Consider the following 23,381-nt stretch of genomic DNA (forward strand, 5'->3'; position numbering starts at 1 on the left):
GCCGGTTTCCCTTAGTTAGGATGGCGCCTGCACCAGATCCGATGGATGTATCTGCCTTGGGGGGGGCGACATTGCGGGCTCCCTGGACAGGTAAGTGTCCTTATTAAAAGTCATAGTTTGTAGCTGCTGACTTTAAAAAAAAAAATGTTTGCAGCTGGAACAACGCTTTAAATAATAATAGCAATCAAAAAAAGTTAAATAAAGTCACTACAGTGATGAAAACAGTTTAATGACAATCAATATATAAACAAAAACAAATATTGTAAGTAGTCCATGTGACATGTGAACTACATGTACCAGTAATCCACGGTGCAGACTTTAAACCTTCAGTCTTCCAGCATCACAAATACACATCACTTGCTTATCAAAAGATCTGACCCCAAGGTTAAGAGGTCTGTAACGATTGTGAACAAGATGGTACTTTAAGATCACCGGGTAGCCTTTAACCCTTTTGCTGCCAGAGTCATGTTTGTTTTTTTGCACACATGGTTAAAAAAAATCACTTTATTTTATTTATTTAAATATTTATTATATTTATTACAATACATTTTTCTGAAAGCAGACACCCTAGAGAATAAAATGGTGGTAGTTATACAACTTTTACACGATTTTAGTACAAATGTCTAGGAGACACAAAATTTCAGTAAAAAGCATTCTTTGTTAATTTTAGGGGAAAACAAACACAATAAATTGTGCAAGATAGCTTATAGTTAAAAAAAACTCATTTGGGCACACATGCACGATGACGTTACCACCAAGTCCCCGCTAGATGTATTTCATCACAATAGATGTCTTCAGGGGATATCCTTTTCAAATCAATAAAGAGGTGGTTTTAAAGATGACGCACTCTAGCTTCTTTGTTCTCCTTCATGCTGGCTGGGGCCTTGCTGGTACTACTATTTGTTAGCCGGTCATTGCACTAAAAGCACCAAACATTTAAGACTATTGACGATTTTCATTTTAAAAACAACTCAGTGGTCTTAAAATACCATCCTACACACAAGTGGTATTAACCTCTTAACCTTGGGGTCAGATCTTTTGGCAAGCAGATAGTGTGTATTTGTGGTGTTGGAGGACTGAAGGTTTAGATTGCTGGCATATGTAGTTCAAATGTCACATGGACTGATTACAATATTTGTTTTTGTTTATATATTGAGTGTGATTACATTGTGTGTTCATCACTATAGCCACTTTATGTACCTTGTTTTGATTAAATACCATTATTTAAAGGGACAGTGCATCTATTTTTGTATTACATTTTGGTTTGTGTTTAGTATTCTGACACTGTATAGAGTGTAGCAACCCCATAATGTGTGACTTAGATTTTATATATATATATATATATATATATATATATATATATATATAGTGTATATATAGTCAGACTAAGCACAAATGGCTACGTGAATAGTTGATGTGAAATGTTTACATTTAAATTTAAAATGGCTCCTTGTATATTCTTTTTTTTTTGCACTCTCAATGCTGATCAACACATCTCCCTCCTCTGATCACATTAGTGCAAACCTCTTCTCTCTTTTAACTTTGAAAAGTAACAGCCTGACTGCAATGCACATCCTGTCAAATGTCCACATGCAGAACATCTCCAAAAACACAGCTTTTTTGGTGCTAAAATGACCTTGCTGTCCCCTTTTACTACTGTGATCCTGTCTGTTTTGTGCTGAAAATGAAAATGCTGTGAACACTGAGGTAATATAGGGATTCTTGGGGCCTGTTCACCCTAAAACTACAGTGGTTACCAAAATGTTCATTGTCTGACTCCTTACTCTGACTGTAAATAAACAGGATTTTACCAAATAAGAATAGAGGTCCAGCGCATTATAGGGCAAGACTATTTGCTTTCTGTTATTAAAAGCTGTCAATTAAAGTTTATGTAAACCCTAATCTATTTTTAAGCATGTCTGGCATCATGCACTGTATACAATTTTTTTAAGCAAATCATTTTTCGTGAATCTGTTGCAAAGTTTCTTATGCAGAGATTCTGCAGGTAACAGAACTACCAGTTTCATGCTGACAGTGCTAGGCCAATGCCTCTCAATCAGCAGCAGCATTGTCAACCTGCTTTGTGAGCTCCTTTAGTGGGCTATTGTCCACTAGGCACCCCATTGACCAATTGAAGGAGCTTACACAGTCGATCGGGTGCAGCAGTGACCACACAATGAATGGTTATAGCTGGAGTGCAAACTCGGAATCTGGGTATCCAACATGGGTCATGTAATCCTTTGCAACTGATTGACAAAAAATTATTTGCTTGAGAAACTGTATAAAGTGAGACATGATCCCACAAACCTTAAAAACAAATTTAGGGTTTATGTACACTTTAACAACCGCAAAATATACTATAGTATTTGATTTGCTATATAATACAGTATATACACAATCCTGGTCTACTTTATATGTTGTTCTGTATGTTACACAAGGTGTGTCTATTAAATAATGAGACTCATTAAATAACTGACCTTTATTTATATGTATTACAAATTTAATGTTTGTCCCCTTTAATATATTCCCCATTTGCACCAATACATTACTGCAGTCTTGTTGTTCACTGGTCGAAGACATGGAGAAAATCTATTTCTGTCAGCAGTTTTAACACATCCACCATTTTCTTCTTTACAGCATCAACTGACTCAACTGTCCCTTTAAGCACTGATTTAACTTTTGGGAATTCATTCTCACATCCCTCGCTGAATCTTTTGTGTCACTCAAACACACGCGCACGAGACAGGCCATCATTCCCATAAGCTATAGTAAGCATTTGAAAACTTTCTGTTGGTGTTTTGTGCAATTTTACTAAAAAGTTCAAATTGACACGATGTTCAACTTTTAAACTTAGCATTTTTCTGGCACACTACAGAAAACACAACCAAACTAAATGGCGACTCACAATCAACTGAATGTCATAGAGTGTTGCTTCTTGTCATGCAGGTTCAAACATTTTCAAGGTCACCATGCATGCAGTTATGACCAGTTCTGACTGCTTTGTTTACTAGGTGGGATCGCAGTCTTGTTATTTAATAGACACACCTTGTATATTTCACACTGCTTCACAGTATATAGTGTGTTGTATATTATATACCACATACTGACCAGCCATATACCCCAAAACCACTTAACAACCCACATACAGCATGTAGATTTGATCACATACCTGCTGTAGCTTGGAATTGTTCCAACATCCAGGTTTCGTACTGTAAATGGATCAACTCTGGCACAAAGCCACTCATACCTTCCCTGATGCATAGTGTTGACAACATGTACAATATCATCACAGTTTACAGAAAGTGAGCAGCTGTCTAGATGACTTGAAATGTTTAAATTTAAGCGAATATAAAAGGAGTCCCCTGATCGAATTTTCCCTTCTTCTAGATCTTTCATTAGTTTACTGTATCCTGCAACACAAAGTGCGTCAATAGTAATAATTAATTTTACAGTGTGTAATTGATAAATACTTATCTTTTGTTGTCTTGTGAACCAACTCAAATAAAAGAAATGAAAACATTTTTGGGTATACAGATAAAAACCTGAATTAATAGTAATAGATGGGTTACAGAGCACAATGTCCAACACTGAATGTTGTAGTTTTTTTAAATAGTGAATGAATTGAAAAAGCATAATAATTGTACATTTTAATATTGTTTGTTTCCTTACCTTCATTGTTTAATTTATAATGAACAGTAACCAGTCCTTTACATCTTTGTATCGCCCAGTGAGCTTCTTCTTTTGTACATGAGTCCATGGGTACACATTGTTTTTTTCCTTTGATGAATCCATCTAACTGTGAAAATAAATATCAAACTTTAATTAACAATATGCATTTTTTTTTCAAGTACTTTAAAAGGCAGAGATTTTACAAGGAGAGGGTGCCCAGGCCTAATAAGTGGACCTTTCATTTATGCTTTAAAGGCCAAAGAATTGTCTAGATTCCAATCTGGTATAGCACCTGTTATTTGGGGTAAGAAATCCATACTATATGAAACTATAAAATTAAGAGAAATAGGTCTACCTGACCACATATAATTCGTAAGATTCACGGTACTGCTCATTCAGAGCTCTGGGCCATGGCCATGACTCCCGTGTGCATGCACGGGTGTGACCTCATTGCGGTTCGGCCATTCAAACAGCGAACCTGGAAGAAAGACTGGATAAAGATGGAAGTCCCAGCAGCGGTGACAACATGCTGCTGGAGGGCTTTGTTTTAAGGTAAGTCTGCGATGAAGTGCTAGTATGCAGTGCATACTAGCACATTATGATATTATGCTGCAGGGGCCCCACATTTTTTTTTATTTTTGCGGTTTACTAAATCTTTAACTGCACTCATATATTAATTGTATATATTAACATACAACTTAAAACTGTTAAGCTGCTACCATGATATAGATGCATTCCTAAATGCACAGAACATTAACTGTCTGGTAATTCTTATAAGTAATAACAACAGAGATTGCTGACCCTGGTATTCAGATTGTCCTAGGGGATTAGGAAGAATTTTTTTCTCCCTCTGGTGAAGCAAATTGGACCATGCTTTAAGTTTTTTTTTTGCCCTTCCTCTGGATCAGCTGTGAGTTATAGGGTTCTGTATATGGAGGATTTCAAAATATTTATTTATTTATTTTCTATTGCTTGAACCAGATGGCCTTGTGTCTTTTTTCAAGCTGACTAACTATGAAAGGCGCAAGGGGTCCCTGGTTGATCCTGACTCCTGGAATTTTCAAACTTTAACCGTATATTGAACAGATATTATTCATAGAGGTCAGCAGCTGTGGTGAGTTATATTTTTATTATTGTTTTATAATTATGTGAGCATAGTGGTTATATAATTTATGGTAGTTTGTTTGCAAATATCACAGGGATTCTCCTTTGAATACAAATGCTGCATACTGACTTTTTCCCTGACTTCCTGGGCATCACTTCTGTTTTTCTTCTCCTATTTTTCTCAGGTGTCCACCACAGTGTTTATCTTGCTTTCCAAGTTTCCCTACTCATTATCCTTTTAATCCTGGGACTGAAACCCCTTATGCCGCGTACACACATTCAGACTATCAGCCGGACTTAGTCCGGTGGGCAATCCGCCGGACTTTGCAGCGGAGGTCCACCGGACTTTCCGAACAAGTGGACTTGCCCACACATGCCCACACATGACCGGACTTTTCCGCCGGACAATCCGCCAGACTTTTGCTGGAGGTCCGCCGCACTTTCCAAATTAAGGGACTTGCACACACACGGAGTAAAGTCCGTTCATTTTGAACTTGACTCCAGGTAGACAGGACTAGCGAAGGAAGTCAATGTCGCCGCCACCATCGGCGAGATTGACACCTCGCGAGCCCTGTCGCCTGGTATGGATTTTAAAGGGAACCCCGGAAAATGGCTTGGGAGTCCCCCCAAGTCCATACCAGACCCCAATTAGCACGCAGCCCAGCCGTTCAGGAAAGGTGGTGGGGACAAGCGAGCCCCCCCTGAGCCTTAACCAGGCTGCATGCCCTCAACATGGGGGGGTGCTTTGGGGGAGGGGGGCCCTCTGGCCCCCCACCCCAAAGCACCTTGTCCCCATGTTTCCGACAATCCTGGCCATTGGTTGTCAGGGTCTGCAGGCGGGGGGCTTATCAGAATCCGGGAGCCCGCTTTAATAAGGGGGCCCCCAGATCCTGGCCTCCCCACCCTATGTGAATGAGTATGGCGTACATCATACCCATACCCATTCACCTGGGGGAAAAAGTGTCAATAAAAAAACACAACACAGGTTTTTAAAGTAGTTTATTAGACAGCTCCGGGGGTCTTCTTCCGACTTGGGGGGTCTTCACATCAGGCTCCTCCGCTATCTTCTGCTCTTTTACCACTATTTTACTAGCGGAGGAGCCCGGCTTTCTCATTTGTCGTCGCCGACCGGGGGTCTTCTTCCGACTTCGGGGGTCTTCTTCCGACTTCTCCCGTTCTTCGGTTCTTCTGCTGGGGTCCTCTGCTATCTTCTTCCTGCTCGTTTACTAGTGTTGGCACGGTCTTCTCATTCATCAATGTCGCTGTCGCCGCCACCTTCTTCTTCTCTTCTTCCGATGTTGACACGACGCTCTCTCTGGCCGTAATTCCAGGGACGCATTGCGCAGTGACTTATATAGGCATAATGGGCGGGGTCACCAGGTGATGTAACATGGTGACCCCGCCCCTTATGATGTCACAGACACGGGGATGCTGGGACTGTGACATCATACGGGCGGGGTCACCATGTGACATCACCCGGTGACCCCGCCCCTTATGCCTGTATAAGTTGCCACGCAACGCCTCCCAGGCATTACGGCCGGAGAGAGCGTCTTGTCAACATCGTAAGAAGAGAAGAAGAAGGCGGTGGTGACAGCGATGAATGAGAAGACCGGGTCAACGCTAGTAAAAGAGCTGGAAGAAGATAGCGGAGGACCCCGGCAGAAGAACCGAAGAGCGGGAGAAGTCGGAAGAAGACCCCAGAAGTTGGAAGAAGACCCCCGGTCGGCGACGATGACGAACAAGAAAGCCGGGCTCCTCCACTAGTAAAAGAACGGTAAAAGAGCAGAAGATAGAGGAGGAGCCTGGCGAGAAGACCCCCAAAGTCGGAAGAAGACCCCCGGAGCTGTCTAATAAACTACTTTAAAAACCTGTGTTGTGTTTTTTTATTGACACTTTTTCCCCCCAGGTGAATGGGTAGGGGTACATTGTAGCCCATACTCATTCACATAGTGTGGGGCCAGAATCTTATTAAAGGGGGCTCCCAGATTCTGATAAGCTCTCCGCCTGCAGACTCTGACAACCAATGGCCAGGGTTGTCAGGAAGAGGCCCTTGTCCTCATCAACATGGGGACAAGGAGCTTTGGGGTGGGGGGGCCTGGTACGGTTCGGGGGGCGCTCGCTCGTCCTCATCCCCTTTCCTGCCCGGCCAGGCTGTGTGCTCGGATAAGGGTCTGGTATGGACTTTGGGGGGACCCCCATGCTGTTTTTTCGGCGTAGAGGTTCCCCTTAAAATCCATACCAGGCGACAGGGCTTGCGAGGTGTCTACCTCACCGATGGAAGCGGCGACATTGACTTCCTTCGCTAGTCCCGTCTACCTGGAGTCATGTTCAAATTGAACCGACTTTACTCTGTGTGTGGGCAAGTCCATTCATTTGGAAAGTCTGGCGGACTAGCACACTGCCGAGTCCGGCGGACAATTTTGAGTCAAAACTTCTTTCTAAGTCCGCCGGACGGGCGAATTGTCTGGTGGAGTCTGATCATGTGTACGCGGCATAAGGAATGTTATTTGTTAGTTAAAATTACATTTGCCAAAACGGAATACCTCCATGTACTGCTTAACCTACATACCACCTTTGTTCATGCAATGAATGATTGTAAAATCTACTTGGAAAGGCAATTCAAATTATTATTGAAAATAATAGAGACTTGAGTATAAGGAAAATCATTGGCTTGTCTGGTATTTACAATTTGTATCTCAGGCTGCTACATTAAAACATTCCAGAGATTAGGGTTCAGCTATGATATCACTAAATATCAGGTATTGTATCCAAAGCTGCCATGTTTTATCAAACTTAGTTTGATTATTTACTATTTTAACATTTTAATGAGATGGCACATGACTCGAGAAACACGAGTATTGCTATACAAGTACCCCTAAGGTTCTATATGGACTTTGGGGGGACCCCCACGCTGTTTTTTCGGCGTAGAGATTCCCCTTAAAATCCATACCAGGCAACAGGGCTTGCGAGGTGTCTACCTCACCGATGGAAGCAGCGACATTGACTTCCTTCGCTAGTCCCGTCTACCTGGAGTCATGTTCAAATTGAACCGACTTTACTCTGTGTGTGGGCAAGTCCATTCATTTGGAAAGTCTGGCGGACTAGCACACTGCCGAGTCCGGCGGACAATTTTGAGTCAAAACTTCTTTCTAAGTCCGCCGGACGGGCGAATTGTCTGGTGGAGTCTGATCATGTGTACGCGGCATAAGGAATGTTATTTGTTAGTTAAAATTACATTTGCCAAAACGGAATACCCCCATGTACTGCTTAACCTACATACCACCTTTGTTCATGCAATGAATGATTGTAAAATCTACTTGGAAAGGCAATTCAAATTATTATTGAAAATAATAGAGACTTGAGTATAAGGAAAATCATTGGCTTGTCTGGTATTTACAATTTGTATCTCAGGCTGCTACATTAAAACATTCCAGAGATTAGGGTTCAGCTATGATATCACTAAATATCAGGTATTGTATCCACAGCTGCCATGTTTTATCAAACTTAGTTTGATTATTTACTATTTTAACATTTTAATGAGATCGCACATGACTCGAGAAACACGAGTATTGCTATACAAGTACCCCTAAGGTTCTAGAGGCTGTGGTCACATATGAATATTCATCCATTTGAGATGGTTGTGACTATTTCAATCTCTATAGAACTAAACATTTCAATTATTGTGTTCTTCATCAAGACTATGTTTATGTTACTAAATGCTCCAATAAGACCTCTAAAGAGGCTTCAAAGAAAACTTGTGAAGACTGATTTTTTTAAAGTGGTGCATGGAATAATAAAGTTGATAACACTGGTGCTAGTGTTTACAGACTGTGTGAAATGAATTTACCATCACTATATATTCCATATTGCCCCAATACTAACTGTACTTTTAAACAAAAACACCACCTTTAGTGCTCTACAATCAGAGTTTTCACACTTGTACGCAGGGGCGTTGCTAGATCTACAAAAGATCTGGGGCTAGAGCCCATAGCAGCGAAGTAAAAAAGTCATACGCTTGGGCGGGCATACATATGTCTATACAGTAATATACGTATGTGTGTGTGTGTGTGTGTATATCCCCAGAGAGTCCCCTACTTACATTAGGGTCCCCAGAGAGCCCCCCCTTACATCAGGGTCCCCAGAGAGTCTCCTCCTTACATCAGAGTCCCCAGAGAGCCTTCCCCTTGCATCAGGGTCCCCAGAGAGCCCCTCACTTATATCAGGGTTTCCAGAGAGTGTGTCTGTGTGTGTGCGTGTGTATATCCCCAGAGAGATCCCCAGAGAGCCCCCCACTTACATTAGGGTCTCCAGAGAGCTCCCCCTTTTATCAGGGTCCCCAGAGAGCCTCCTCCTTACATCAGGGTCCCCAGAGAGCCTCCCCCTCCCCTTTAAAATCAGGGTCCCCAGAGAGCCTCCCCAAATCATTAGCAAACCATTAGTCATACACTTACCAATAAAAGCTGATGTCCCTCTTTCAGACCTGCTTTTTCTGCACCTGAATCAGGTTTAACAGAACCAATAAAAATGCCTCTTTCATTTCCACCAACTAATGAGATTTCCATCATTAGATTATCTCCATCCAATGTGGCAAGCGCTACACAATGATTGGTGCTCCTGGGTGGTCCTGTAGATGTTACAGATGGACGGAAGGGCCTGCAACAAAAATTGAGTCTAAGATATTAAGAGGGACTATAATGTATAATTGAAGACTTAACATAACTGTCAATGATTTTCAGTGTTACTTGTAACAGTATACTGCAAATGTGCACAGAAACACAGTACCACCACATATGCCTTCCATGCAAGAGCCAAATAGATTGTTTTATTACACATCATAGTATAAAGTGGTTTACGCATGTATATAATTTCCAAGGTCAGATTTAAGCCTATGCTTGCCTAAGACCAGGTAAGCCTTGGCACCTGCTATTACCTTTGTTAGTCAGTAAAGCATTGTCTGCATCTGTTGTTCTTGTTATACTTTATTCCTATTATGTCAACTTTAGGGCTAGGACCTGCCCCTGGAGCATACCCACCAATAGGGATGAGCTCGGTGTTCGAGTCGAACATCGGCCGTTTGTCTGTTCGGCGAATTCAGAACTTTGTGCACCGTTCACACCAAATTCGTGTGGCATGAATGGCCCACAATGCACTACGCCATCGCAGTGCATTGCTGGCTCATGATTGGCCAAGCATGCACTGTGACCCTGCATGCTTGGCCAATCACAGCGCCGGCAGCGAGGAGAGCCATAATTGGCCACAGGCAGGATGCCTGTGGCCAATTATAGCTCAGGGGGTGTTAGTACATGCCCCACATTATATAAGGCTGCCAGCACAGCGGCCTTGTGTAGTGTGTTCCGGCGTGCAGGGAAAAAGCTAGATAGACAGGGACAGTGTATTCTTTTCTCAGGCATCTTAAAGTTAAAGTGGTGTTGTGTGCAGCACAGTATACACCTTTATCTACCCTTTATTGCTGGTGTTCTCTAATACAGGCATCTGCAGGAGTTAGTGGGTGTTGTGTGCCTCCAGCACAGCACAGTATACACCTGTATCTACCCTGTATTGCTGGTGTTCTCTAATACAGGCATCTGCAAGAGTTAAAGTGGGTGCTGTGTGCCTCCAGCACAGTATACACCTGAAAATACCCCTTATTGCTGGTGTTGTCTGTTGCATATCTTGCATATTAGCCTTTAAAATTAGCACTTTTGATTTAGAATGTTCGAGTCTCATTTAATTTAATAGGGTTCTAAAGTTCTTACGAAATGTAGGTCCGTTCGAAGGTTCTGGTGCGAACCAAACAAGGGGGGTGTTCGGTTCATCCCTACCCACCAACCTTTCCCCTGTCCACTGAGATCTTCACTATGGGACAAAGATATGCTATTACTGAATTGGGCTGGCTAATGAGGAGAGTAATAGCTACAGTAGACAGGACTTTAACCATAAAACAGAAAACACTGATGCAACAAATGGGCTTTTCTGGCTAACAAAAACAATAACAGCATCTTGTGGTGCCCGCTCTGAGGTAGAACAATATATTAAAAAATGGTTGGCAGGCTTTCATTGACATACCTGGAAAACATAAGTATACAAACATCTGCACCATACTTAGCTAAAACTCATTTGCACAGTATATGTTGCCACAGCTTGTGCTTTAACAGAATTTTTTACCATGAACACTATTATTAATATTATTAGATTTTATTAGTTATTGCAATTGTCTATGTAAAATGACTGGTTCCATACAGCACACATTTCTCAAATATGATATTACTATTTTGATCATATTTAAAGTGCAATTCTGGGCTCAGAGTAAAATAGATGTTGATGTATATAGTTGTTTAGAAAGAAAAACCTACAGGGCTGCTGCAAATAAAAATAAAATACCCGAAAAAAATAATATTGAATCCTTTGATGTTTTAAGATCTTTTAATTTTAAAAGCCAAAAATAAAATAACAAATGCATTCACATTTGCAGAAAAAAAGTAAATGAATTCTTTTTTTTTTTATACGAGCCTGCAAAGTATTGTAGTAGTTTCATGGAGACTTTGTCAGCGCTAAGGCCATACCAGGGTATGGATTTTTGGTTTTGGAGCTAGAGGAAGTGTCAACAGACTATGAGAAGTAATCACCTTCACTAGCATTCTATAAATAACTACAAATCCTACTGCTGCAGAGGCAGATGGGACTTATTGTTTATTCCTTCAAGGATCTCTGAAAATAAATTAAGTGGTTGTACTTGTAGAGCCATGCTTGGCTGGGCAATAAAGTGACAGCGTCTGGCAAGAAGAAACCACAGCAACCCTGTAAGAGGGGGGGCAGTTCAGGGGTGAGGAAGGACAGCTGGGAACCATATTACATGTTACACCCAAATTATGGGTATCATATTTAACATGGTGTAAAAGGTGGCCTTTAAAGTGAGCTTGACCTAAATATATGCCTTAGATAACAACAGTGCTCGAAAACAAATACTTTTCAGTACCTGCAAGTTTTATACCAATCATAAAATTGTTCTTTTTGAAGCTAATTGTACCCTAGGTTTGAGTTACTGGCATAGAGATATTTAGCCAGGAATGGGCTCTGATATGAGAACATGCTATGCACACTCAGGAGATATGATGTGCACAATCAGCATGAGGTCAGGTCATTGGCAGAGCAGCAAGTGTGAGACTTTAGGTGACCCCTCACCTTTGACTCCAGGACCTACAGCCATCCTCAAACAGAGCCAAAAGCTAAATAAATGGGAACATTGAAATCTTTCATGGATAAGCTTGAGCATTATGATAATTTAGAACTGGATTAATAAATAGATTCTTGCATAAGCCAAGTTGTGACTTATTCCCTTTTATCTCACCTTGGCCTCAGACGTAAGGGCTTCCACAATCATACAAGGAACCAATATGGACATAGATGATGCCTTAATTTCATCAATGATATTGCCCTAGATCATTTTTTATCTTTTAATGAAAACCTGTGCTGAAAACATATACACAGGCTGCTATTTCTAAGATCTGCTTCTGAAAATTATTGCTTGCCTGGCTTTTATATTTATGTAAGTCTGATTGACATGCTATATTATCATGAGCATTTTATGCTTATATGCTATATGTCTATAAATACCAAACCAAAGTGTAGCGCTTAACAAAGTTATGAATAGTCTAGTTAGTGCATCATCATACAGTTTAACCAAAACACCTTAAGTGTGACAATTCTTGAAAACTTGCATAGAAATAAAAAATACAGTCCAAACGAATAAAAATAAATTAAAAGTCTCTATGTGAGGAGTTGATCCAGTCCAAACGTGAAATACAGGTCACCATCCACCTTCTTAAATGAGACTAGCATGCAGGCACCCTGTGATGTTCCCGTCACCTTTAGAATTAAAGGCTTACCGGATAGTATGGATCCAAACGAATCTATATTCGAAGGATCATACAAGCTTATGACTTAGAAGCCAAAATTTGCAGGTGTAGATTTTCAAGGAAGTATCAACTCAGACTCCTCATAAAGTTGTCCCAACTAGTTGTTAAATCCACATCAGTATACTCCAGCTCAAAATGTTGAACTCATACAAAGGAAAAATAAGGAGCCACAATAGTGTAAATCCGTTTAAGAGAAAAAAATTTAATAAAAAAGTAATGAACTCACATGTAACCAAAGAAATCAAGCGCTTAATCCATAAAAACAGTGCTACAGCAGTAGTCCCGACGCGTTTCGTCCTCTACAGACGTCATCTGGGGTCGAAACGCGTCGGGACTACTGCTGTAGCACTGTTTTTATGGATTAAGCGCTTGATTTCTTTGGTTACATGTGAGTTCATTACTTTTTTATTAAATTTTTTTCTCTTAAACGGATTTACACTATTGTGGCTCCTTATTTTTCCTTTGTATGAGTTCAACATTTTGAGCTGGAGTATACTGATGTGGATTTAACAACTAGTTGGGACAACTTTATGAGGAGTCTGAGTTGATACTTCCTTGAAAATCTACACCTGCAAATTTTGGCTTCTAAGTCATAAGCTTGTATGATCCTTCGAATATAGATTCGTTTGGATCCATACTATCCGGTAAGCCTTTAATTCTAAAGGTGACGGGAACATCACAGGGTGCCTGCATGCTAGTCTCATTTAAGAAGGTGGATGGTGACCTGTATTTCACGTTTGGACTGGATCAACTCCTCACATAGAGACTTTTAATTTATTTTTATTCGTTTGGACTGTATTTTTTATTTCTATGCAAGTTTTCAAGAATTGTCACACTTAAGGTGTTTTGGTTAAACTGTATGATGATGCACTAACTAGACTATTCATAACTTTGTTAAGCGCTACACTTTGGTTTGGTATTTGTTTTATTATTCACTGTTTTATCCTTGTGATTGTGTTAGCAGCTTTCTTTCTTTTTTGGATAGCGCAGTGTCACAGGGAAAGTTTTATGCTATATGTCTATGCCATGTAAATATGTAGTCATGATGGTTGTGATCTAGTGACCCGGCAACAATTGATATAACTGAAAAAAGAAAAGTGCAGAGTGAACCTATGTAATATGTGTCCCAATGGGTCGTGAAAGTGGATCAGTAGTAATATATTACATAGTTACATAATTAGTCAGGTTGAAAAAAAGACACAAGTCCATCTAGTTAATCAATAAATGTGGAAAAAAATAAAAACATTTGTTACAATCATAAAAACAATCCTATACCCACAGTTGATCCAGAGGAAGTAAAAAAAAAAGCAGATGAAAGAATTCCTTCCCGATCCCCCCAAGAGGCAATCAGATATTCCCTGGATCAACTTTACTTATATTAGTATTCAGTTATGTTATGTACATTTAGGAAATAATCAATCTACTGAGCTGGATAGAACCAGCTCTTGAGGGAATCTATTCCACATGTTCACAGCTCTTACTGTGAAGAAGCCTTTCCATATTTGGGGATGAAATCTGTTTTCCTCCAGCCCTAAAGAGTGCCTGTTGTTCTCTGTGATGACCTTAAAGTGCATAACTCAACACCAAGTTCACTATGTGGACCACTTATGTATTTATACATGTTGATTATATCCCCTTTAATCTCCTCTTCTCAAGAAAGAATAAATTCAGTTCCTCTAACTGAGCTCCTCCATGCCTCTTATAAGTTTGGTTGCCCTTGTTTGCACTTTCTCCAGTTCCCCAATATCCTTTTGTGAACTAGGGGCAAAAACGAATCTGCATATTCCAGAGGAGGTCTTACCAATGATCTTTACGGGGCAAAATGATATACAGTATCTCACAAAAGTGAGTACACCCCTCACATTTTTGTAAATATTTTATTATATCTTTTTATGTGACAACACTGAAGAAATTACACTTTGCTACAATGTAAAGTAGTGAGTGTACAGTTTGTATAACAGTGTAAATTAATTGTCCCCTCAAAGTAACTCAACACACAACCATTAATGTCTAAACCGCTAGCAATAAAAGTGAGTACACCCCAAGTCAAAATATCCGAATTGGTCCCAATTAGCCATTTTCCCTCCCCGGTGTCATGTGACTCATTAGTTTTACAAGGTCACAGGTGTGAATGGGGAGCAGCTGTTTTGAATTTGGTGTTATTGCTCTCACTCGCTCATACTGGTCACTGGAAGTCCAGCATGGCATCACGAGGCAAAAAACTCTCTGAGGATCGTAAAAGAAAAATTGTTGCTGTACATAAAGATGGCCAAGGCTGTAAGAAGATTGCCAAGACCCTGAAACTGAGCTGTAGCACAGCGACCAAGACCTTACAGTGGTTTAACAGGACAGGTTCCACTCAGAACAGGCCTAGCCATGGTCGACCAAAGAAGTTGAGTGCATGTGCTCAGTGTAGTATCTTTGGGAAATAGACATATGAGTGCTGCCAGCATTGCTGCAGAGGTTGAAGTCGTGGGGGTTTAGCTTGTCAATGCTCAGACCATACGCTGCACACTGCATCAAATTGATCTGCATGGCTGTCATCCCAGAAGGAAGCCTCTTCTAAAGATGATGCACAAGAAATCCTGCAAACAGTTTGCTGAAGACAAGCAGACTAAGGACATGGATTACTAGAACTATGTCCTGTGGTCTGATGAGACCAAGATAAACTAATTTGGTTCAGATGATGTCAAGCGCGTGTGGTGGCAACCAGGTGAGGAGTACAAAGACAAATATGTCTTCCCAACAGTCAAGCATGGTGGTGGACATGTCATGATCTGGGGCTGCATGAATGCTACCGGCACTAGAGAGCTACAGTTCATTGAGGGAACCATGAATGTCAATATGTACTGGGACATACTGAAGCAGAAAATGATCCCCTCCCTTTGGGCCGCAGGGCAGTATTCCAACATGATAATGACCCCAAACACACCTCCAAGATGACCACTGCCTTGCTAAAGAAGCTGAGGGTAAAACTGTTGGATTGGTCAAGCATGTCCCCAGACCTAAACCCTATTGAGCATCTGCGGGGCATCGTCAAATGGAAGGTCTCTAACATCCACCAGCTCCTTGACCAAGAGGGTTAAGTCAGTGCTGGAAAATAATGGTGGCCACTCAAAATATTAACACTTTGGGCCCAATTTGGACAGTGCTTGTCAGGGCTGGCTTAGCCCTTACTTCTCTGGGCTGGCTGCTCATCTCTCTCCACAGTTACCCAGCTGTTCCTGATCCTGTTTGTCTGACTTGCCTACTTAAAGCTGTCCAGATCACTTCATCTCTGCCTTCACCTTGGTCACATCACAAAAAAACATCTCTTGCGTTCCTGTTTAAAGACTGGCTTGCTGACATCCTTTCTGGCTCCTTATTCTGTTTGCTGTTCCTCTACTTGGATCCCTGACTTCCGGCCTGGCTGATTATCCGATTTGGTTACTGAACTCTGGGCTGGTTGACTACTCGATCTGGTTAGACACACACACCACACACAGATAGGCATATCTATATTTAGTTTAATATATTACCCCTTCAGAAAATTCCTGCCCCCCTCCCCCCATTCCTATTAACTATTTTCTGTTACAATTGGAAGGCTTTGACTTGACAAGCTACTGCAACTGTACAAACAATGCAATCTGAAAATGTACTGTGTATAAAAATATAATTTACATTGACAATATGTAGAGAGAGTATAATCAATGTACCTTTCCAGAGACAACTTTCGAAACATAGAATTAACTTGTTCAAGGTCATAGCTGTCCAGGCTTTCTGACTGGTGTGAAGAAGAGGAGGAATGAATAGATGGAGGACCATATGAGTATCTGTCATGAAACTCATCTGCAAAGACAAAAGAAATAGCATTAGTACATACAGGTTTTAAGGTGTGAATGTAGATCAGCACTTATGACTGTAAATGTATTTGTTTAAATGGACCCACTGATAGGGACGATAGGGAAGTAATAATCCTGTTTCTGAAGTGAAAGCCTGAAATTTGGATTAGTAAACCCACCTATAGGTTTCTGAATTGCTTTCAATATCATTTAACTAAGTAACTATGTAGCTTGATTGTTCATTTCCTATCTCCACTATTAATTACGCTACTGGCAACAACATGCTATCATGGGAATTGCTAAAACTCAGCTTACTTTTTCCTACTACAATTATTCAATTACTGTTTCCTCCCAAAAAACTGAGATTTTTCAGCATTTTGGTCAACAAAGGAATGACTTCTATTAGAGAAAGTAATCAACAGAAAAAGTTGCGCTTAATAAATGAAGATGAAATATATATATAAAACAAAAAATGACAATATGGATATATGTGAAAAATCAATTACACAAATGTGAAGTAAAATTGATAAAAATATAACATAAACGTCTCTAGAGAGATAAGTAGAATAAGGTGCCAAGTGAACGTCTCTGAAGAATAAAGGAATAAAGTGCAACAATGTTCACAAATATGAAAAATCCCGCAGGATGAGATATTCCAAGGCTTTCACCACCACCAAGAAATAATTGAGATCTCCGTGTGAAGAAAATTCAATAAGTGGGGACTCTTACCAGAGGGAGTGGACCTCCTGTATTAGCGGGGTCAAAAACTGCAGATTGATTTTCTTCACACATATTTGCGAACATTATTGCACTTTATTCCTTTATTCTTCTACGTTCACTTGCCACTTTATTCTACTTATCTCTCTATGTTATATTTTTATCAATTTTACTTCACATTTATGTAATTGATTTTTATCAATTTTACTTCACATTTGTGTAATTCATTTTTATCAATTTTACTTCACATTTGTGTAATTCATTTTTATCAATTTTACTTCACATTTGTGTAATTCATTTTTCACATATATCCACATTGTAATTTTTTTGTTTGATATATACAGTATATATTTCATCTTCATTTATTAAGCGCAACTTTTTCTGTTGATTATTTATGTTTGCATTATTATATTGTGTCACTGCTATTTGTATCCTATTTGAGCTATTAGCGTGGTATACCACTTTCCCCTTTTATTAGAGAAAGTGACAGCTGCAGTTTGGTGATTCTGCTGCTGACAAAGTGTTAGCGATAGCAGAATCACCAGGGTCACCCCATGAGCTCTACAGGAAAATGATTTGATAAACTGCATGTGATTAAATCACAAATAGATTGGAAACCGCTTTTTATACTACAAAGACTATCCTTAAAAAGAAATGCATCTAAACAAGTTATTGTGCCCAAATGTATCTGTGCACCAGAATAACAGAATAATAGCTGAACAGCATTCAGCATCTAAACCAATTTAATAGTTACATAGTTAGGCAGGTTAAAAAAGACATCTTCTTTGTCTTTTTGCAAGCAACTTTTTTAAATGTGCGCTGCCTGTAGTGCATGAGCAGAACAGTGTGAACTTATGGAACATCACATGCAGACCAATAGATGAAATAAGATGCTGGGTATAGAAGAAGCACCAGAGAACATGGCAGTGGCAGGGATGGTCTAGCCATGGAGAGTGCAAGGCTATAATAACTGGGGGAGTTTCTGAAAGTTTGAGAAACCTCTGAATTGGCCTTTTCAGTGCTTCTATCACACTCAAACTGAAAGTATTTTGTTATATCATCTACTCAACTGAGGGAATTCTGTCCACTTTAGGGAAGCAGAAATCCACCTGAAATGTCATTTGCCAGTCTTTTGATAAGCTCACTGCTTGTCTCAAATGTTGTTTAGCCTATTTTAACTGATACTGATCATATGATTATAGTAATCTCCCACTTCTTGCACAGAAAAGAGAAAGTGACTGTAATTAACATAACCATTCACAAACTTTCAAGAAAGCAGCAGGACAGGTGCCAGAAATGAAGTGTTTTTTTTTATTTTTATTTATTTGTGGGTACAGTGGGAAAGGGTTACAACCTCTGCTGGGGAGATCTACCATCCATGTTTGTACTGGTGACCATTGCCACCATTACAGGAAGTGATGCAAATTACAATCTGTCAATGAGGACACCTGTTAGGGTAACATGCCTATCATTAGAAAGTTTGGGCTACAGATACACTAGAGCAGGGGTAGGCAACCTTTTGAGCACAGTGTGGCAAAAAATATTTTCAAAGAAATTGAACGGGACAGTTTTATAACAAAAAAATTTAAACTTCACACTCTCAATCACGAAAAGGATTTGCTATAAAAGTTGGGTGTGATTTTTCATTGCGCTGTATACTGGCTCTGGCTTAAAGGGACACAGAGTGCAGGGGTTCAGTAGTAAGTAATGCAAAGGTTCAGGAATAATTTCAACAAAGTTCCCAGAAGCTCAACAGTAATTCTGCAAACTGTCACCCGATTGTGGTTTTCTCAATCACAGTGAAATCCCTTTATTCTGAGATTCGTAGTGGCAGCCGAGCGAGTCATCTTCCTCCAGATAGGGGGCGGGGCTAGCAGGACTGTGATGGCCGATGACAGTCCTCCTCCTCCTGGAAACCAGGATCGCCGCCAAATCCCCCCCCCCCCCCCAGCAGAACTGCACCCAAACTCTTCCCCATTGCAAAAGCTGACGATCGCAGCTACAGCAAAATTAGAGAACCAAACAATGCTTCCCATCTTTTACAATGTGTGGGGGCACAGTGCCTACCCCTCAGAGCAGGCGCGGTGTGGGGAATTCTGAAATTGGATTACATTAGTGTCTCACCGACACTCCCCTGCACTGCTCTACTGATGGGAGGGAGTCAAATGCTGGCAAAAGAGGCTTCACATGCCATGAAATGCAAATGACAATGCTGAAATACAGCTAACATTATTAGGAAAGCACAGCTTTTTGCAGTGGGGAACAATATTTGTAATTTTTTATTTGATAGGGAATAATTTTTTTGAGGGTTGTATTGTATTTACTTCATATTTATTATGAAATAAAAATATATTTTTTTAACATATGCACATTGTTTGTGGAGTTGCTTCCTGTAGTATAAATGTTTTTTCTTTGTTTGGATAAGCTTGGTTACCTTTTTTGCTTTTAGCAATGGAATAGAGTACATGGATATTTCTGCTTATTCAAACTCAAGTTATTAAAAATATCTGGTCAATCATGTGATGATCAATATGAGTGCAATATTCTGTACATGGATATGTGAAATGGTATTGGCATAAACACACACACGTCCACACATACAGACCCCCACACCCATACGAGTAGAATCAGATGGACAGGTGTTTTTATTCAACCTTATTAAGTATGTAACTATGTAGCACATATTTCAAAACTTACCATCTAACTCTATACTGTCATTGTCCTCATCAACAGCACTGTTAAAATAATTAGAATAAATGCAGAATTTTAGTTGATTATTGTCACACACTCCTGCAGAAGTTGGTATTCTTTAACAATGTATTACATACAATAGGGCATAGTAATCGGACCTGTATGTGGGCACATCTTCTTTACTTCTTCTCACGATAGAGTCATTCCCGGGGGGTTCTGGTGTTGTGGACATTATGCTATAACTTCGATTTTTTATTTGGTACTGCAAAAGAGAAAGGGAGACATGTAATGCATATGAACAATGACTAGCTTCTATCTTATATATTATGCATATTTTAAAAATCAAACCACAGCTAAAGCTTTTAATTTGCTTTTGTATACAAGAAGGAAGCACTAGACTAGAGCCTCTGTCAGAATTGTATTGTATCTCTTAGTACCTATCAGTTTCGGCCCGTCCATAGGGGGCACCCAGGTGCCGCCCCCCCCCCCCCCGCCCCCGCTGTAGTAAAAAAAAAACTATATATATATATTTTTTTTAAATGGCCCCTTTAAGAAAAAAAATAAAATAAATGTTCTAAGTGCACTGTGTTCAGGCGCCGGACACAGTGCACTATGGGAAGGGCCACATCAATGCAATCATGAGATTGCAAACGCGGAGCTTCATTAGTGGGGTTTGGGGATGCTTTGCGGCACAATCGATTGCGCCGACCAGCATCAGCCCAGCAGGCTACCAAAATATGGCCGCCATGAGGACTAATCCCTTTGTGTTCAGTGGAGAGGGGAGGCCCCTCCCTTCTCCACTGAACACACAGAGAAAACAAGGAATGGATGGGCTGCAACTGAAACATATTTCTTTTAGTGCCCCTTTAAGTCTCATCATTGTCCAGTAGTGACACTATAGGAATTTTGCACATCGATTTCTATGCAGGATCCTGCCCACCCCCTGCACCTGCCAGGCCTGTCTCCAGACTAAAAATCCCAGCATGCCCTGCGGCAGGCAGACAAGAAGGGAGGCTGGGGAGCGTGCTCAGGGAGGGACCCGTTGATGCAGTGAAGTGACAAAGCCAGGAGAAGGTGGATGGTGGTGCTTGTGAGCTGTGACTCCCCAGAAAGATGGCAGAACATGAGTTTGACTCGAACTCGAAGCTCATTCCTAGTGAGAGAAATCTATATTTATACATCATTGATCTGTGTACACCATGGAAATGTTGATCCATTTTTGTTTATCATAGATAGACCTGTGTGTACATGGATATGGTGTCTGTAGTCTATGGAGGTGACAGTTGGCTCAGTGGAGGAGGAGAAGGATGTGATCTATATGTATCCATCATAGATATGTGTACTGTACACCACGGATATATGTGATTTATATTTGTTCATTAACCTGTGTGTACATGGATATGTATGATGGTGTCTGGCCTATAGAGGTGACAGTTGGTTCTGAGGAAGAGGGGATATATAGGTATTTATGGATATGCGTCCTGTATGCATCATATACCTGTGTGTGTGTGTGTGTCACTATTATATCTAGTGTGTGTATGTAGGTATATAGTATTTTCTCCCTGCATCTCTGCAATGGATGTGCCTTTATGTGAAACTGATCTTCTGTATATAAATATACCTGCCTATTACTTCCATCTCATCATACTGCACCTGTGAATGTATCAGTGATGTGTGTTATGGAGGTTATAGAACAAATATAAATTTGTATCTCTTAGTCAATAGATCTCCTATATATTTCCATGGCAGCATTTAATGGGCACAGTGGCTGCATTTGATGGGCACAGTGGCTGTGTTTGATGGGCACAGTGAGGCTGCAATTGATGTTTTTTTTTTCCCGAATATTTCAGTTTGTTTCCGCCCTCCCAAATATTTTGAGCACCAGCCGTCACTGGTACCTATTCAAAATATTTCTCCTCAGGTAAAAAATAAAACCACACTTATAGATGAGTGGGGAAAGTTTAGAACTTCTGACAATCCTTTTACTGCTGTATCTCTATGGGATAGCGGGTGTCTGTGGATGAACATCGGCTGACACCCGATATCATCCGTCTCCGCAATGGTCCGATTCTGCAGACGGAGGAAAATTCTATTTTTCTATGCGTCTGCAGAGTGGATCGGATGAACACGGACAGACTGTCCTTGTTCATCCGATCCTCAATAGAGGAGAGTGGAGAGCTGACAGGGCGGTCCCTGCACACTGTGCAGGGACTGCCCTGTCACCCGCCAGCTCAGCGGGGATAAAAAGAGCGATCCCCGCTGAGCAAGCGGATCATATGGATCTCAGGCAAAAGTTTTAAAAACAGACACAGGTTTCAACTTATAAGAAAGTGAGATGGTGCCCTCTAAGTGCAGCGATTGGGTTAACATAAATTTATTGAATAGATTAAAAACACTCACATGTAAACAGTGGTGTACAGGCACATCAATACTAAAGGGTTCTTCGGTATATCCCTGTGGGACACAGATCATGGGGGCTGTGGTACAAAGGTCTCAGCGTCCATCCTCTAGCTAGTAATCGGTAACGTGGTGTGTTCCTTGGCGATTCAGGTTGGTCAGAGCGCGGCCGATCAGTGTAGTACCCTTGCTTTGATGTATGCAGATGCTGTGTCTTCCGGGAACAGGCTGGAGTGAGCGGCGCTTTCGAGCATGCGTGCTCCTTCCTCAGGCTCAAGCCCGTTCCCGGAAGACACAGCATCTGCATACAACAAAGCAAGGGTACTACACTGTTCGCTCATGCTCCGACCATCCTGAATCGCCATGGAACACACCACGTTACTGATTACTGGCTAGAGGACGAACGCTGAGACCTTTGTACCACAGCCCCCATGATCTGTGTCCCACAGGGATATACGGAAGAACTCTTTAGTATTGATGTGCCTGTACACCACTGTTTACATGTGAGTGTTTTTAATCTATTCAATAAATTTATGTTAACCCAATCTCTGCACTTAGAGGGCGCCGTCTCTCTTTCTTGTTTGTTGTTCCCTTAGAGCTTCTTCTTGCTTTAAAGGCTGGCAGCCCACTAGTGCACAGCTTCTACTAAAGACTATTTTTACAGACTATAAATACTGTTGTTGTTATTGATGCCCAGTATCCTGCCTATCCTATCCTATATATTATATATATATATATATATATATATATATATATATATATATATATATATATACTGTATATATAATATTTTTTTTGTCTTTGGCTAAATCCTGGAGTCCGCCATATTACCCCCCTTTTCCAGGTTTCAATTTATCCTCCCTCTAACTAAAACTACAAAAATAACATTTGTGCTGAAATTATGTTTATGATCAAATCGTATGATGAAAAAAATACATGAGCAGAGGCTAACTATGGTAAAAAAAAAATGAAAGCATTTAGTGGATACTGAAATACAGGCACCTGAGCAACATGCAAAAGTTACTAAATACCACCCTGCTCAGGAGGGAGAAAAGGGGTTGAAAAT

The 23,381-nt window shown here is 40.6% G+C and overlaps 1 protein-coding gene across 1 annotated transcript in view; it reads right to left on the bottom strand.

Annotated features, from left to right (window-relative positions):
- CARD11 (caspase recruitment domain family member 11) overlaps window positions 1–23,381 on the bottom strand; it is a 242,369-nt gene that overhangs the window by 49,995 nt on the left and 168,993 nt on the right. Inside the window, exons 12-17 of the mRNA XM_077448780.1 lie at window positions 20,077–20,180; window positions 19,925–19,962; window positions 16,385–16,517; window positions 9,225–9,426; window positions 3,670–3,796; window positions 3,170–3,410 (exon numbers count right to left, since the gene is read on the bottom strand). Coding sequence (XP_077304906.1) covers window positions 3,170–3,410; window positions 3,670–3,796; window positions 9,225–9,426; window positions 16,385–16,517; window positions 19,925–19,962; window positions 20,077–20,180 — 845 coding nt within the window. The remainder of the gene's footprint in view (window positions 1–3,169; window positions 3,411–3,669; window positions 3,797–9,224; window positions 9,427–16,384; window positions 16,518–19,924; window positions 19,963–20,076; window positions 20,181–23,381) is intronic.

Source organism: Lithobates pipiens, unplaced genomic scaffold (genome assembly GCF_037356315.1).
Source record: "Lithobates pipiens isolate NorthernLeopardFrog02 unplaced genomic scaffold, aLitPip1_a1.2 Scaffold_22, whole genome shotgun sequence".
Taxonomy (NCBI): domain Eukaryota; kingdom Metazoa; phylum Chordata; class Amphibia; order Anura; family Ranidae; genus Lithobates; species Lithobates pipiens.